This window comes from Monodon monoceros, unplaced genomic scaffold, assembly GCF_005190385.1.
Source record: "Monodon monoceros isolate NGI ecotype Baffin Bay Population unplaced genomic scaffold, NGI_Narwhal_1 Super_Scaffold_3, whole genome shotgun sequence".
Lineage (NCBI taxonomy): Eukaryota > Metazoa > Chordata > Mammalia > Artiodactyla > Monodontidae > Monodon > Monodon monoceros.
The window spans coordinates 85,302,622-85,320,398 of NW_021703780.1; the positions used below are offsets into that span (position 1 = coordinate 85,302,622).

Consider the following 17,777-nt stretch of genomic DNA (forward strand, 5'->3'; position numbering starts at 1 on the left):
GGATGCAGGCACCTGTGGCATCTCCAGGGACGTGTTGGTCCCCAGCTGGACAAAGCCAGATCCTCCACCTGCATCATGGAGCTGTACCTGTCCAGGTGTAGTTAGAGCCACACATAACTCTCAGTTTTAGGAAAGCAGGTTACACTGCATCCGTGGCAGTTTTCCAGCCGCTTCTTGGCAGCTGGGGCCGTGGGAAGAGAGAGGGATGCTTGATTTTTGGAACCATGGTCTCATGAGGAGTCCGAAAATATGGATGATGGTGGTCTGTGATGGTCAACCTTATGTGTCCACTTGCTTGGCCATGGGGCGCCCAGTCATTCGGTTACACATTATACTGGGTATTCCACTTGCTTGGCCATGGGGCGCCCAGTCATTCGGTTACACATTATACTGGGTATTCCTGTGAAGGTGTTTTTGGATGAGATGAATATTTAAATCAATAGACTGAGTAGAGTAGATTCCTCTCCCCAATGTGAGTGGGCCTCATCCACTCACCTGATGTCCTGAATAGAACCAAAAGGTTGCTATTCCTCTCAAGTAAGAGAGAGTTCTTCCTGCCTGATGGCCTTTGGACTGGACATCAGCTTTTTCCTGCCTTTGGACTCAAACTGAAACATTAGCAGTTCCTGGGTCTCGAGCCGACCAGCCTTAGGGTTAGAGCTAGAACTACACCATTGACTCTTGTGGGTTCCAGCTCGCAAACTCACCCTGAAGATCTTGCGACTTGCCTGTCTCCATAACTGTGTGAGCCAATTCCTTATTAAAAAAAATACCTTTCTATCTACGTTCATCCATTCATCCATACGTATGTGTACACACACACACACACACACACACACACACACACACACACACATGTGCACAGTGGTTCTGCTTCTCTGGAGAATCTTGACTAATACAGGGTCTCAGCTAGAAATTAGCAAACTAGGGCCCATGAGCTAAATCCAACCTGCCATCTGTTTTTGTACAGTCCACGAGTGAAGAATGGTTTTCCCTGATAAATGTTTGTAATCGATTTGATGATAGGAACATTTATAATAACTTTGATCCCCAAGTAAGCAAAATGTTACCCCTCTACACCCTAATTCCATTCTTCTCATTAGTAGACCTATATTACTAAAAATTGTTCTCCTATACTTTGAAATTCATCAGTGAAAGTTGTGGAAATGTGTTTTCTCTCTTCTTATGTAAGTACCTACTTAACGTCCTTGATTTTGTGTCTGGGCCCACATATCTTAAGATATTTACTGAAAAAGTTCTCTGGCCCATCATCTACGTTCTGACTGTCCTATAACTGAAAAAACGTTGTGGGTATCTTAAAGACATCTACAGCACATCTTTCCCCCTTTATAACTTTAAAAAGTATCTATGTTAATATTCTGCAGGAATCTTTTTAACATTAAAAAAACAACAAAAAAAGGAAAATTTCCCAATGGATGTAATTAGAGCAAAGATGGCATCTTTTTCCTGGATGAAGGTGAATTCAGGGGAGGAGGAGAGCGGCGTCCTCGGAGTCTCTCAGGCCGGCTGGCATTGTGTGTTGTGCTCACCGGAACTGGGTCTTTACAGTGTCCTGAGTAGCAGCCTCGATTTGGCCCCAACCCGTCCCTCTGGCCCCAGGCACCTTGAATCACTGCAGTCGTGTTTTTCGTTGCTTTCTTTCATTTGCCGCCGTTCATCTCCTTTTTATGAAGCCGCCTTGAATTTGTCTGGGAGCATTCTTTGTTTATTGTCTTGAAGTGAAGAGAACTCAGCTGCTTCAGAATAGAGTGTAGAAAGTCAGACTGCCCAGGGTCTCCCGCCTTGCTTACTGGGTGACACCCGGGAGCCCCTTTGTCCAAGGTCACTGAGAGTTCCTCCTGAGGGGAGACCCAGCCAGGCTCTGTAAACGATGGCCTCGGCTTCAGTAGGCCCTCCTTGGTGGTTTTACATGTGCTGCCAAACGAGAAAGGCAGTCGTGCTCACAGAGAAGTGTAGGTTTTTCACCTGCTCGTTAAGCTAAGAGATCTACCTTTGTGTTCCTTGAGAAGGTAAGACTCTGGATCCCACAGTCAGGGATGGGACTCGTAAGATGCAAGGCATGGCCTGTCAGGCAGTCTGATTCCATAGGAAAGTTTTTTCCTACCCCAGGCCTTTTGCACTTGCAGTCCTAGTCGGCTAGGAACATTCTGGCCTACACTCTGCATGGCCGTCTCTTTCTCAAACTTCAGATCTCAGCTTAGGTGTTTAGAGTGGTCTTTTTCAGCTTAAAGTACAATAACCCAACTGAGTGTCCCTTCAACATATTTTATAAAGCCCCTACTTTGTCCAGGGACTGTTCTAAGAATTAGGGATTAAAAACAACCAACCAAACAAAAAACTTCACAACCCAAACAGTCAAATCTGTTTATTTGCAGTGTTTCTCAAACTTCGGCATGCATCGAGTCATCTGAAGGGCTTGAAAAAACAGACTGCGTGACCCCTGAGTGTCTGAATCTTTTGGTCTGGGGTGGTGCTCGAGAATCTGCATTTCCTACAATATCCCAGGTGCTACTGGTCCTGCTGGTCCGGGGACTCCACTTTGAGAACCACTGGTTTAGTGGGTAACGCTTCTCTCAGACCAGTGTTTGTTTGCTTAACATGATTTGCAAGTCTTTTTCTTTCTTTGTTTACTTGTGCTTTTTTTTTTTTGCCTCCCCCCGCCAGAATGGGTACTCTGTGAGGGGGGAATCATCTCTGCCTTACCCCCAATGTAGCCCTGGTGCCAGGAGAGTGACCAGCACATAGTGGGTGCTCCGTAGATACTTGAAGGACTGAGAAGGAGTGAAGGCTGGCAGGCAGCAAGGAAAAGCTCCCTTTGCTGTTCCTCCCTGTGTCTGCCCTTCTTCATTTCGCCACTTCCACGATCCATGAGAAATCTTGGCAGGTGGGACGGGTAGAACCTGGGTTAGCTTGTCATCCCCAGTGAAAACCTCAGGTGTTCCGTCAGATTACTGAAGTGAAAACAATTCTTTATGCCTCAAGGGGGTAAGATTTTAGAGCAGGCAAGTGAGAGATCGGGGAATGGTGGGTATCCACACGTATGGGATGGGCGGTGTGAGGGAGATTGCAATCGGAGACCTCGTGACATTTAAGCATCAAGACTGTTTGTTTTTGTTTTTTTTTTGCGGTACGTGGGCCTCTCACTGCCGTGGCCTCTCCCGTTGCAGAGCACGGGCTCCGGACACGCAGGCTCAGCGGCCATGGCTCACGGGCCTAGCCGTTCCGCAGCATGTGGGATCTTCCCGGACCGGGGCACGAACCCATGTCCCCTGCCTCGGCAGGCGGACTCTCAACCACTGCGCCACCAGGGAAGCCCCAGACTGTTTTAAAAAGAGCTCCCAGAATTTGGGCAGTGAGATAACCCTTGTTGAGAGTTATCTTCGTGCCTACATTTTTTAGATTAGAGAGAAGCCTGTGCTATGAAATCTCCCCACAGAGGCAACAAGAGGCCAGCCTTCTTTATGCCTGGACACAGACCTGCCAGTTACAGAAGAGCCCCAAGTGTCTTTGTACCTCCCATCTGGCATCTTAAGGAGTTTTCTGAAAAGCGTTTTGGTATTATTTGGCACCACTTGTAATTGATGAGTCCTGCGAGAGAAACCAAGTGTCTTAGTCCATTCTGTCTGCTGTAACGAAATACTATTGACTGGGTGGTTATAAACAGCAGAAATTTATTTCTAACAGTTCTGGAGGCTGGAAGTCCAAGATCAGGATGTCAGCAAGCCCAGGTTTGGGGCGGAAGGCCCTCTTCTGGGTTGCAGACGGCTGTCTTCTTGTTGTCTCCTTACATGGTGGAAGTGGGGAGGCCTCTCTGCGGGGCCTCTTTTATAAGGGCACTAATCCCGTTCATGAGGGCTCTGGCCTCCTGAGCTAACTACTTCCAGAGGCCCCACCTCCTAGTACGTCACCTTGGGGAATTAGGTCTCAACAGAGGAATTTTGGGGGGCACAAATATGCAATTCTGTAGTACTAAGGTAGGCGTGGCCCATGCCCCGAGCAGTCCCTAGGCCCAGGAGACATAGGTATAATTTGTTTCCTGGGCACCCAAATTGTAAAAGCATTCTCAGCACAAATGAAGGGTCACCAGCTTCCTTTTGCTTTGGATCCATTCTACCTCAGATGAGATCCAACGCTGGCATCTGGGAGGACTTCCGCAAAAACTGTGGACCCCCTAGGACTGTAAATAAAATGTGGCACTTGTGTTCATTTTCTGATTGCGGGTGTGCGTGTGCAGCTCTCCTCAATGCTGGTAACAATCTACAAACCCAAGAAGCCAAGGGGAATTTGGTTTGAGACGTTAGAAGACATGAGTTATTTTTTAAATTGTGATTATTTACATACGTATGTGTATACCTATATATGAATATATATCATAAAATTTGCCATTTTAATCATTTTTAGGTGCAAAATTCAGTGCATTAAGTACATTCACACTTGTACGACTATCACCTTTACCTGTTTCTGACACCTTTTCATCACTCTAAACACAAACTTTGTACCCATTAGGCAGTAATTCTGCATCCCTCTGCCCCTCAGCCCCTGGTAACCACTTAAGTTTCTGTCTCTATCAATTTGCCTATTCTAGATATTTCATATAACTTGAGTGATACAACATCTGTCCCTTTTTGTCTGGCTTGTTTCACTTAATGTTTTAGGGGTTCATCCATGTTGTGATGTGTATCAGAACATCATTGCTTTTTTTTAAAAATATAACTGAATAATATTCCACTGTATGTTTACACCACATTTTGTTTAGCTCCTGATGGATACTCATGTTATTTCCATCTCTTGGCTGTTGGGAATAATGCTACCATGAACATTAGTTTACAAATATCTTTTCGAGTCCCTGCTTTCAGTTCTTCTGGGTATATGCCAGGACGTGAAATGACTGGATCATCCGGTAATTCTACATTTAATTTTTGAGAAACCACCAAACCGTTTTCCAGAGCCGCTCTAGCATTTTTACATTTTCACCAACAATGTACAAGGCTTCCGGTTTCTCTCCTTTCCAGCACTTGTTATTTTCTGTTTTTCTGAGAGCAGCCCTCTTAGTGGATGTGAGGTAGTTTCTCGTTATGGTTCTGATTTGCGTTTCCCTAATGATTACTGACGCTGAGCATCGTTTCATGTGCATATTGGGCAACTGTGTATCTTCTGTGGAGAAATGTCACCTGAAGTCCTTTGCCTGTTTTTATTTGTTTGTTTATTTTTAACTGTTTTTTTTTTTTTTTTGAGGTACGCGGGCCTCTCACTGCTGTGGCCTCTCCCGTTGCGGAGCACAGGCTCCGGACGCGCAGGCTCAGCGGCCGTGGCTCACGGGCCCAGCCGCTCCGCGGCGTGTGGGATCTTCCCGGACCGGGGCACGAACCCGTGTCCCCTGCATCGGCAGGCGGACTCTCAACCACTGGCCACCAGGGAAGCCCCCTTTGCCTGTTTTTAAATTGGGTTATCTTTTTGTTGATGAGTTGGATTAAGGTGGGCCCCTGTCCAACATGACTGGAGTTCTTTATGGATTATAGACAGTAAACATTTATCACATCCTTTCTCCCATTCTGTAGGTTGTCTTTTCACTTTCTTAATAATGTCCTTTGGTGTACAAAGTTTTAAGTTTTGATCAAGTCCAATTTGTCTATTTTTCTTTTGTTGTTCATGCATTGGTATCACATCTGAGAATCCACTGCCAAGTCCAAGCTCATGAAGATGACCTGGGGCTTTTTTGGACTAGGAGATCAAGTCAGCATTTATCACATCTTTGCTTAAGATCATACTGATACATTGCTTCTGTGAATCCCCTGAATTATATGCAAAATTTTCTGCTTTCTCTGGCACTGTACATGTGTCTCTTTGTTAAAAAATAAATAGCACTGAAGCATTTTGGCATCGTATGAGTTACCGGCTGGTTGCTATGGAGTTTTGATTGCTCACATCTCCCAAGGCATTACTTTGAGAGGCAGGTGTCCTGGCTTACCCTGTGGACCTTGAACATGCTCATTGAGTCTGGTAGTGGATCTATCATACTTGCAGGTCTTTTCTCTTTATATAGGATGAGGATTCGCTGAGCTCTCGTGGGTTTTAAGAAACACAGTTAATATGTGGCCTTGTTACAAAATGTAAAACTACACACCAAAGTATATACTTCTTTTGGAATTACGCTTGACGCTAAATGAAGGAATGACTTCCAAGCCTGGCTTATAAATTGTGCTTGTTGCTCATAAGGAAAATGAGATCATGGTACATAAGGTAGATATTAAAGAAGTGTTTCTGGTAAGGAGGAGGGAAAAGCAAAAGGGTTAATGGAGTGGAAAATAGAAACCAGGTCACATTCCTGGAAAGGCTGGGTCAACAAGAGCCAGAAGATTTAAAACTCAGCTAAAAATTGGTCATGTATAATTCTCCCCGCGGAAGTACCGCTTAAAATGTTGGCTTGGAATCCAGCGAGCGGGCATGCCCATGTACTTAAGGAAACAAAGTCCATACGTACTGGCAACAGTGCTCAGGTCTGACTGAAGGAGGTTCTTAGAAGCTCATTTTTCCATCAGCCCCCAACACCCCTTGTCCCTAAGACTCAACTCAAAAACCAAGTGGGCAGGTTTTGTTTGTTCATTCTGGGTAAATGTTAGGCCTTTGCAAAGTCAACATTCCTTGCCTCAAACACCCTGCTTCTCAGAAAATGGAAAAGCTTAAATCGTATGTAATTAGGATTTATTCAGCCCCTCTATGCAGTCCACTGGCACCGAGAAACTTCTTTCTGGAGGTGGATGGGCCTTTGGGACCTTGTGTCCTCTGCTTACGGCACTTTGGAGATCATTTATGAAGGCAGGAAGAGCTGATTGGGTGGCAGCAGGGGTTGGAAAGCCTCCCTATTTGACAGGAGTCATCGACATTAGTTTATACAGCAGGGGACCATTCAGGAGCCTGCCTACTTAGAGAAGCTGGCCCTGAAACGAAATTTCCTTCTTCATTATGCATGTGACGAGACCATTTCATCAGATCAGGTACTCCTCCTCTGGATAGTGGTAAAAACTGGTAGGAAAAGCTTTCACTGGAAAGGAAGGGAGGAGGAAACTCACTTTTTGTCTAAGCTCCTGATCTGTGTGTGCATGACGGGTGATGGCACGTGGAGCCCTGGATGCAGAAACATGTTCTAGCCAGAAGCCAATTTGTAGAAGTGAATTGACTACGCTTATTGAGCTTATCACCTGTCATGGCATAGAAATGGGAAGCAACGTGGTTATAAACAGATTTATCCTTGGGCTGGAAAAAGGCAGAGGATGAAGAGGGTGGCAGGTTATCCAGACTCTTAACGACGAAATGTTGGGGCCCCCAAAGTCATGTGTTGAAGCCCTAACCCTCAAATGCGATGGTATTTGGAGGTGGGACCATGGGGAGTTAATTAGTTTTAGATGAGGTCATGAGGGTGGGGCCCCCATGATGGGATTAGTGTCTGTGCAAGAAGAGAGACCAGAGCTTTCTCTCTCTCTGCCGTGTGAGGACCTAGCAAGAAGACAGCCATCTACAAGCCAGAAAGAGAGGGGTCACCACAACCCAGCCATACCGGCACCCTGGCCTTAGACTTCCAGCCTCCAGACTGGAAGTGAGAAATAAATTCCTGTTGTTTAAGCCACTCAGCCTGTGGTACTTTGTTAGGGCAGCTTGAGCTAAGAAACAGTCAATTAGGTATGAACCTCTCCCAGAGTGAAAACCCATGAGCCCCTGTCATGGAGATGCTGCTTCCCAGCCCAGTGATGAAGTGTGGGTACAAAGAACTGGTCTCACTTTGCCCCTGAGCCTGTACATCTCTTTCACTTTGAGTGAGTTGCTTCCCTAAGTCTTCTTTGTTTTCTTATCTGCAAAACAAGGATAATAAACCCACCCAACTCACAGGCAATTTAAGGTTAAGCAAGTTAGTACGTGTAAAACATTTAGCATAGTTTCTAGCACATATTAGGCGCTCCATAAGTGTCGGCCATATTGAATAGGGATTTATGGTCAAGTGTTTGGTTCTCTCCTGTCCCCCCACTCTTACTACACACCATTCTCTCTTCCAGTGCTTTATGAGCTCAAGCCACACTGGCTGTCTTTTCGGTTTGTTTTAAATAAACCATGTCTCTCCCACCACAGGGCCTTTGCACGTGCTGTTTGCATTGCTTGGAACATCACTTCTGTCTTTTCCTAGTTAACTCACATTCATCCACTGGCTCTCAGCTCAACCATGACTCTTGTGAGAGACCCTCCTTGAAATCCGTGGCACTAGCTCTCCTGTCCGTCGTCCCCTCTCCCACTCTAACCTTGTTGACATTTTAAAAGTATTTGTGTGATGACTGGATTTTTATTTTCTTTCCCACTAGGTGTAAGCTCCGTGAGAACTCATGGCCCTGAACACAGTGGGCACAAAAACTCCTGGCTGAACAAATCCATGCTGGCTTCTGACACAGTGCCTAGAGCATAGAGGTGATCATGATTCTTCAGAGCTAAAAGTGTTAAATCAGACCAATAACATCTGGGCTGGCAGCTGAGGAGGAGGAATGAACACACGAGTCAACGTGATCCTAATGTGTTTTCGAGAGACTCAGACGTCTAGGGAGTTTCATTGGGCTTTTGACAAGAATCACTGCATTGGTAAGCAAGTTTAAGTTTGCAATAGCCCCAATTCAAGTAAGGATCATTAATTCCTCATTTTTCATTTTCAAAAGATGCTGAGTGCATGTGGTCAGCGTTCCGCCATTGAAAGGCAAAACCATGTTCCTTAGAGGCAAAGCACATGCCCCCACGGACCGTGCCCTTTTAGGATTAGCTTAAACTGGAAGCTAAAGGAAAATGGATCATGTGAGCAGAAAAACCCATCTGAATGAAACCCCAGGAACCACACTTTGTTTTCTAGCTGCTTTCGGGAATTCACATTTAATCAAAATTGAAGAGTACAGCGGTTGCCGTGAGAATTCTTGCATCTCATCTCCGTTTTAATGATTTCTTTTTAATTAGTTGTTCTCTGCAGATATCCTAGTGTGCTTCAAACAACTGGGAAACAGAAAGAGAAGTGGGAGTTGCAGTTGCTTCTGGCAGAATTGTGTTTGCTTCCTTGGTTCTGGGCAATCTTGCTAACAAGTAACCTGTAACCTACCGCTAAGGCTACAACTAGATAATTACTTGGTTAATTTTCATACTTTAGTTTACAATCCTAATGAGTTCTCTGACTCGTATTCCCTAGGCATTGTAGAGTCCTATCTCGTCACATTTGTGGTTCTTGTTTTTGGAGTCTCCTGGTTTCATTTAAAAGATGAAAAGCTTAATTAGTGCCCCCAGTTCCTAGATTTTTATACGCTGTCGTATGCTTTTGCCAGGAGTGTTAGGATATTTTGTCATTTAAAACTCAAAAGGGAACTGAGTGAAATGCCTGTCACTTTGAAGCAGTTTCTTTCATCGTAATCATGACTAGGTTACAAAGAGTAGCATAACGCAAACGGACTTAAGAGTCACTGCTTGAGAAGCCCGTGGAGGCAGAGTTGGGAAAGGTAAAGGGTTTGGCATCAGGAGGATGCAAATTCAAATCACATCTCTACGCTCATCTGGGCAAGGTTCTTAGTCTGAATGTGAACTGGTGATAAGGCCATTCGCCTGGCAGAACTGCCCTATGGATTTGGTGAGATCGTGAGGTCCCGTGTTTTGCACACCCACACCTGATGGTCTCTGTATTGGTGCTCTCCAACAGAAATGAAATGTGAGTCGCATCTGTGATTTAAATGTTTCCAGTAGCCACATTGAAAAGCAAAAAAGTATAATTATTTTTTGAAGTATTATTATTTTATTTAATCCAAGATATGCAAAGTATTAACATTTCAACATGCATAGACTTCTTGAAATAGTTTACATCATCTCTTTTTTGGAGCACTAAGTCTTTGAAATCCATTTTCTCAGAACAGTTCAATTTAGACTCACCATACTTTAAGTGTTTAATAGCCAGCTGTGGCCAGTGGCTACTGTACTGGAAAGTGTAGCACTGGATGATCAATCAATCTTCATTTCTTTCCCTTTATATTTTAGGAGTAAAGTTGTCATCCATCCAGTGGAGTGGCTGTTACGGAGCCTCGGGACTCTTTCCTCGTCGTAGTTCGGAAATCGGTTTAATCCTGGGAGACACGGCCGTTAGCACGACTGGAAGAGTACAGGTATCCGTGGTTTGTTGAATTTTAATTGCCTTAATATGGGTCTAATGGGGGAAAATGTACTCCTTGATATTTAAAATGGTCATTGAAATCAAAGGGTGCTATAAAATGCACCTAAAAATAGTGTGAAAAATATAGAGCTATCAAATTCAGTTGGTCTAAACTTGAGACTTTTGTACCTTTAGAAGAGGTCCATGAATGGACTTTGGGGGCACATAAAGCCTCCAAAATTATATGCAAATTTTTGTGTGTTGCGTATTATACGGATATTTTCCTGTGGGGAGAATCCATAGTTTCCATCACGTTCTAAAATGGGCCAAGGAAGTGACAGCGTAAGCAGCTGTGGTGGTAGAAGTCCCTGTGGGCTGCAGGGGAGACTCTGTTTACCTGGGAACTACGGTTTCATATCTGGGAGGACAGAAGCGGTACGTCGTCTCTTGTCACCGTTAACCAGGAAAATCCCTCAACTCGCCTGTTGAGGAAATGCCTGTGCTCGGAGGCACTTGGGGGCTCAGACTCACTGAAAAATGGGATTCACGTCTCCTGACTGATGTTCACTCCAGGGCATCCACTGGTGAGCTGTGTTTATATTTTGGTTGAGGGCACAGGACTGAATACGTTCAAGTTAACTGTGCACTTGACAGCGACCTTTCCCCCGTGGGAGTGGCCATAAGGGCTATGGGAACCGGGTGTTGGGTTCTGAATTCAAATCCCAGTTTGTTCATTAAGCAGCCACCATTTGTCTCCTTGAGTCTCCTGCTCATTGATCAAATGATTTCTCAGGTCTCTTCCGACTCCTTTTAGGAGTTGATTTGCTAAATTCGGTTCGGGAAACCTCGTATGACATTGCAAATTAGGACCAAGTGTATCCATATGAAAAAGTGATTGAAAAAGTAAGTTGGAATTGAAGGGTCCGGAATTGGGATTAGAATGTATGTTACTTTTTATTTCCCTCCACTTTTTCACACGGGGCACAGACTGACCCCTAAATCCAGAGGCACCCAGGGAGCCCTGATTGGAAACCCCTCAACTTCAGTCTGATGGCACATGACTGTTTAGGTGGGAGATCTTTGCTCTTGTAGCCACGTACACCCCTCTGGCCTTTAATGAGAACGCACAAGGCAGGAAGGCTCTTTCTCCAAAGAAACCCACGCACTTAGTCTTATACCCAACCTGGGTATGTCTTGCCGCGTTTTTGTTTGTTTTGTTTTTGCGGTACGCGGGCTCCTCACTGCTGTGGCCTCTCCCGCCGCGGAGCACAGGCTCCGGACGCGCAGGCTCAGCGGCCATGGCCCACGGGCCCAGCCGCTCTGCGGCACGTGGGATCTTCCCGGACCGGGGCACGAACCCGTGTCCCATGCATCGGCAGGCGGACTCGCAACCACTGTGCCACCAGGGAAGCCCTCTTGACGCAATTTGTAATTCATCTGACTGGTGTTGGTTCTCCGTGACACACTAACTAGCAAGAAAGGGTGTGAGGTTAAGAGAGCTGGAGATGGGGTGCCGCTCCTGGGAGCCAAGGAGCCAATTCTGTTGGAAGTTGAACTTGGAGAGTATTGGAAAACCATGGTGCTAACAGGCCACCTTTTGCAAACACTAAGGTAGCAGGTGTAATTATCTTCGCGATGCCTGGTCTGGAAGAGGTTATGAACAGATATCTTAATAGTGAGGAATAAATGTATCGGTGTCGTATCTACATTAAGTTTGTTGTAATGGAAGTACGACGACTAGTGACTAACGACTAGTCTAGTCTTAAGATGTTGGCCACAAGGGAGGAATATGGGTTCGAACAGGGTGTGTTGGAGGAATCTAAGTCTCAGCTACCTAAACACCTGGCCACTTCAATCCAAATTTCAGTGAGAAAACCAGATGCCTGGCATCATGGCAAATGAAAATGATACCTTTTGTAATCCCAGTCATTCGTTCATTTGTGTATGTATGTATGTCTTTTTAGTAGACGTTATAGCTGACATTTGTGTGAACGCTATCATCGGGGAACAATTCGTAGCGAATTCAGTATTTGGGATCCTGTGGGTTGTTGTGGTGTGAAAGATACCAGTTTTGAAGCCCACCCACTTTGGTGACCCTTGCCATTCTATGAAAATATTGTGGCTTTTGCAGACGCATCTTAGAAATGGAAAGTTGGGCCTAGCTACTCAGAGATGTTGTTAGATATTACCGACAGGCAGTAATGGTGGCAGTCAACCAAAGGGGTTTCGTTGTGAACACGAGCTTGGTTGATAAACTTGCTCAGTTATTTCAGTTTATAGCAGAGTGGGCCAAGTTGAGGCTTTCCGTAAGGCAGACAGTCATTCGAATGCTAGATTTTTTTCCTAACAAAACAAACAAACAGACCTGTCTTTGGATTCCGAGCAGAATGAAGGTAGTGGATGATCTGAAACGCTCAAATTCTTCCGAGGCAGCAGGTAATACAATGAAGGAAAAAAAAATACACACTGCAAAAGGCTTTTATTGTCTAGGCACCACTGCAAAATGAGGAATCACTTCAAAACATATCAAATAGAAAATAATAATTTATTTTAACTTCATTTTACTTACTGTTTGTTTGTTTATAACTAACCATGGTTCTCTGAATTTGCTCGTAAAAGTCTGTCCCTTTGAATCTACAAAGCAAAGGTTTACTACAGTGAGCACTTAAAATTCCACAAACCGTCTCCATCCACAACTTTCCTGTACATGCAAAGTCCTCCAACGGGTTGCAGGATCTGCAAACATGCTTTAAACTTCCACGAAGCTGTGTTATAGTTTGCCTTCTGTTAAAAACCTTTACACTCTCTTGGGAACTTTAACCAGGAGAAGAATGTTTAAATGTGTCTCCCAATTCTGAACAAATTATGTGTAGTATACCTCGTGAAGCACAGAGTTTGGTGGTTTTTGGAGCTGAAGCTTTGACCTAACGTTAAACGGTCACCCACATATTATAAAGTAGGGTTGCATTAAAAATACATACTGGCAGTCGTATCTGAGTTTTCGGCAGGCAAAAAAAGAAGTGTGTTTAACTTTCGTATATGAATATAGTGTGTAAACAAATTATTCTGTGAAGGTATGCTTAATAAAAGATCTTTTTGAAATCTTAAAAACTTCATGTGAAAGGTAACGAGTATAAAAAGTACCATTGCTATTTGAAAAAAAGCTCTGTTTGTTTTGTCAATATTGCCTTCCAAGACAGTTACGGGTGGTTTTCCTCTGCTTAAAATAGAGCTAAGACGACACCCAGAGTGAGTGGGTAGGGCTCGCTGATTTCGACTATAAACATGATGACCCTATTTATCTTATATACAAAAGCTTGCCGCATTGAACGAGGCAGGAATTGCTACCTCAACGGTAGTGTTCTCTCTTATGTACATAACGCAGAAGTGAAAGTTATACAGTAGTCACCGATAGGAACGAATTGTATACTCTAGTGCCGTCTGGAGATTTCGTGCCGTGGGTTAAGAGTTCTTGGATCGTCATCCAGTTATCAAATATCTTTTTATTCCTCTTCTTCATCATCTTTTTGTGGCTGAGTTCCAGGATGTTCATCTCCTTCCTGTCGTCGGCCCCTTGCTGCTCCTTCAGGCAGTCGAGCCGGCTCTGCATCATGAACTCGCGCCTCCGCCTCTGCTCCTTGGCCCTCACCACGTGCTGCTTCCTCTCCTCCTTGCTCCAGTACCGCCCCATCTTCAGCTCGCTCACCGCATCGTCGTCCGTGGTCATGCCGCTGCGCTCCTCGCGGATCTTGAGCGCGCGCTCCCGCAGCAGGCGATCCCGCACCGGCCGCTTGGTGATGTAGCGCGTCCCGTCGCTCCGGATCTTCACTTTCCACTCCATTCTCGGCTCCGACTGGTTGGCCGAGTTCAGGTCCTTGCACATGCTCACCAGGCTCATCTGGCTTTGCGCGTACTCCACGGCCGACTTCTGCTGGATCAGCTGCATGTAGCTCTGGTAGTGCTGCGCGTGCGCCGGGATGTGGGCGTGTTTGTAGGGGGAGTGCGGGAAGGGCGACAGGTACGAGGCGCCGCCCAGCTTCTGGCTGGGGGTGGGGCTCCCGCTGCCGTCGTCGCTGGGCTTCCTCTCCTTGCCCTCCAGGGCCTGGCTGGGGTCCAGCTCTTCAGGGGAAGGGCTGTAGTCCGCGGAGCCCACTTCGGGATCTTCCGTGATGGAGAGCAGATTCCTTGGGGACAGCCCATACGCCTCTGTGGTCCCCGCGGCGCCTTCACTGCCGGGGCCGCCGCCGCCCTCGGCCGCTCGCCTCAGAGAGTTGTCGGGGGACATCTCCAAGGTGAGCGGGGTGCTCCGGCAGCTCTCGCCTGTGTTGTACGCGCTCGAGCTGTCTTTGTCGGACTTCTCGGGGAGCTCGGTGATGTCCGAGAGCTCGCGCCTGCGCACGTCGACGCTGGTGTTGTAGTTGCGGAAGCCGCTGTTGTGCAGCATCCAGGGCTCGCGGTACTGCTCCTTGAGCTGCTGCATCTTGTGTGCGCGCACGATGCTGAGGCACTCCAGCTCGATGCTGCGCAGCTCCTCGTTCAGCAGCTCCAGCTCCTTGTCCACGCTCTCCGGGTCGCTCTTGCTGGCGTCCAGGGGGCTGCCCGGGTAGTACAGGCCGTAGGGGCTGGCACTCTTCACCTGGCACTTGAGCTCCAGCAGCTCGCGGAAGCGCTCGCACTCGTCCACCGGGATGCCCAGGTAGTCGGCGTCGGCGCAGTCGGCCGAGATGAAGGACTCGTTGCTGAAGGGCAGGTCGCCGCTGCCCAGGGTGTCCTGGCTGCACGTGAGCTTCCTCTGCCCGGCCAGTGGCGGGGAGGCCGCGGGGGCGTCGTCGCCGTTGTTCTCCTGCTCTGAGCTCTCGTCGTTGCGCGTGCTCTCGTCTGTCCGGCCCACACCGCTGTCCTTCTCGTGCTGGTTGGACAGGATGGTGGCCGTGTCTGTGGTTCCCCCGTCTTCCTCGTGCTTCTTCTACACGACAGAAAACAAGAACACACGGGCACAGTGAGGGACGCCAGAGGTGCAGTTCCCAGGTGTGACTCTTCCTGTAGGAGGGGGGGGGGGGCCTGGCAATTAGCTACGGGTTAACTACCCGGTCAGCCTGACCTGGGGGAGCCACTGAACCTCCTTCTCGGCCTCAGTTTCCGCACCTGGGAAAGGAGGACGATAGTCACCTTACCTCACCGAATGGAATGATTCCAGCCATTCGAGGACCCCCTGTGCACGCACAGGAGGCATAGGTGACGTCCTTTTAGCTCCTAAGGCCCTCGATTAGTAGTCACTTAGGGTATCTCTGACAATGGTGGTGGCATAGAAGGGGGACGGAAAGGGTGCCAAGCAGCTCAGGTTAAACAGAGGCAATTGCTCTGCTTTTGAAAACGTGACTTTTTCTTTCTCTGCTCTAGCGGTCTGTTAATGCCGGCACAGGGGGGTTTGGTTTTGAAACGAGTGCCAGAAGGTCAGGGGTACCCGGGCATTACTGCTTTTGCTTTTATAAGCCACACGGCACTCCCGTGGTCAGGGAAACTATGGGCTTGCCTTTCACTCGGGCGAACAGAAAAGCACTTCGTTAGTTAGTTTCCTGGCCGTCTTCCCGGCGGCAGCTGGGTTGCTCAGGGGCTTGGGCATCCCGAGGGAGATGTGGGGCCGGGTTTTCCTGCTGCTGAGAGGGCGGAGGGGCTGGCGGGGGCGGTACCTGCTGCAGCACGCTGGCGGTGAACTGCATGGCCTGGTGGTGCTGCTCTTCCAGCATGTCCATGTGCAGGTCGTCCAGAAAGTCGTTTCTGTCGTCGTCCATCCACCCCTCGTCCAGCTGGGGAGAGACAGCCGCCCACACATGCCCTTCAGCTGAGGCTCCTTTCGCTCTCATTTTATGTATTTATTTTGAAGAAAGGACAGTAACCCTGGGGAGAAATACTTCTGGGGCCCCCTCCGGGGGTCATCGAAATGCAGGCTGCCTGTCGTTTTGCTCTACGACAGACGACTACCCCACGCTCACGGTGAAGACAGCTCCCACCCTACACGTCCGGGGGACGGGGCTGCGGTCTGCTGTTTTACTGTTGGAGGGTGAGGCGCTTTCCCCCAGGTTAGCTCCTTTTGGTGAAGGAGGCCACTGAGTATAGTAGGGGCAGCGTCCAGGAGCCCTAGCCCTGCCTGCCCTTCTGCTTGACGGCCCGCACACAAGTTTAGCAGGGCCCCAAGAGAAGGCACTTACAGTACGGAAAGCATTCTTTCTGACAAAAAAAAAAAAAAAAAAAAGGTAGCTCTACTAACCTAGCCGTTTGTTAGTCTTGGGCAAGGCCTATCAATCACTTTTATCAGGGCTCTTCTCTCTCGTGCTCCTAAGAAAGCAGACCGCTCAGGGGTCTGACATCTACCACCCGTGGGCCAAATCTGGCCTGCGGCCTATTTTTGTTTGTTTAAAAACAGTGTAATTGGAACACAGCCAAGCCCCTTTGTTTACGTGTTGCCTGCGGCTGCTTCTGCACTGCAGTGGCACCGGAGACCATATACACAGCTCCCAAAGCCCATCATACTTCTTCTTTGGCCCTTTAAGGAAGAGTCTGCTGACCAAAGTTTCTTTCCTTTTTTTTTTTTTTACAGTAAAAACTGTACTACGTGGCAGAGGTACGTCACGATGATCTGATGTGCATATATACATAGTGAAATAATTACCAGTCGAGTAACTAACGTATCTCACCGTTACTGTTTTTTTGGGTGATGAGAAGTTTAACTATAATCGTCATGCTGTATGTTCCTTAACACTCTGCGGTTGTAAATGAGACCCACACAGATACTGCTCAGGTCCTGGGCAGTCAAACATGTTGACTGCTCAGGTCCTGGGCAGTCAAACATGTTGACGGGCGTGACCCTGGCTGTGTTTTCCACGCCCTTATGTTCCCTCCTCTTTTCTTTCATTACGCTCCCTCCCTGCGTTAACGAACGTGCGGGGGTTAACGAACGTGCGGCCCCCCCCCCCCCCCCCCGGTGTAAATGCCAGGGTGGATGTCAGCACGCTCCTTAGAAGGTCAAAACGAGAAACAGATTGGAAGTCCGAGCAACTCAGATTACCTTTCCGGGGTACGGAGTACCCTTCAAGCTCAGATTTGATAGGTGGGCAGTGTTCTGCAGGGCCAGGGACTTTGTTACTGATTTTAGAACTACAGACCCAGCTTCACGTGCCGGAAGCTGACTCACCTGGAGTTCGGGCCTTGCAATTAGCAAGGAAAAGTTCTTGTTGTCTTCACTGGTTAGAAGAGCCACGGCCTCTTCGCGGTTCTGTACCTCTATCCCGTTAATCTAAAAAGAAAAAGGTGGAGGGGTAGACAAGTAGCATGAGTAAGTTGTGCAGAATCATTCTGCACTGTTGCAGGCCTGCATCTCACAGCAGGAACAGAGCACTTCCAGGCAGCTTGAAGAGAATACGCTGGTTTTCAGAAGGAAAGGCCTTGCTCAAACTGACGCAGTGTCTCTGGTCTACATGACAGCCTCCACGGGCGTAGTGCCCAGGCGGAGGCTACGTGAACAAAAGTAGCTGGGACTCCAAAAGGCAGCCCTGAGAAAAATCACAGCGTTGTGAAGAGGGAAAACATCTAAGCAATTTAATGA

General features: G+C 47.4%; 1 protein-coding gene across 1 annotated transcript in view; it reads right to left on the bottom strand.

The window, feature by feature from the left end:
- Positions 1–12,637: 12,637 nt before the first annotated feature.
- Positions 12,638–17,777, bottom strand: part of PDZRN3 (PDZ domain containing ring finger 3) — a 251,184-nt gene continuing 246,044 nt past the window's right edge. Inside the window, exons 8-10 of the mRNA XM_029242959.1 lie at positions 17,367–17,468; positions 15,865–15,981; positions 12,638–15,140 (exon numbers count right to left, since the gene is read on the bottom strand). Coding sequence (XP_029098792.1) covers positions 13,569–15,140; positions 15,865–15,981; positions 17,367–17,468 — 1,791 coding nt within the window. The 3' untranslated portion in view covers positions 12,638–13,568. The remainder of the gene's footprint in view (positions 15,141–15,864; positions 15,982–17,366; positions 17,469–17,777) is intronic.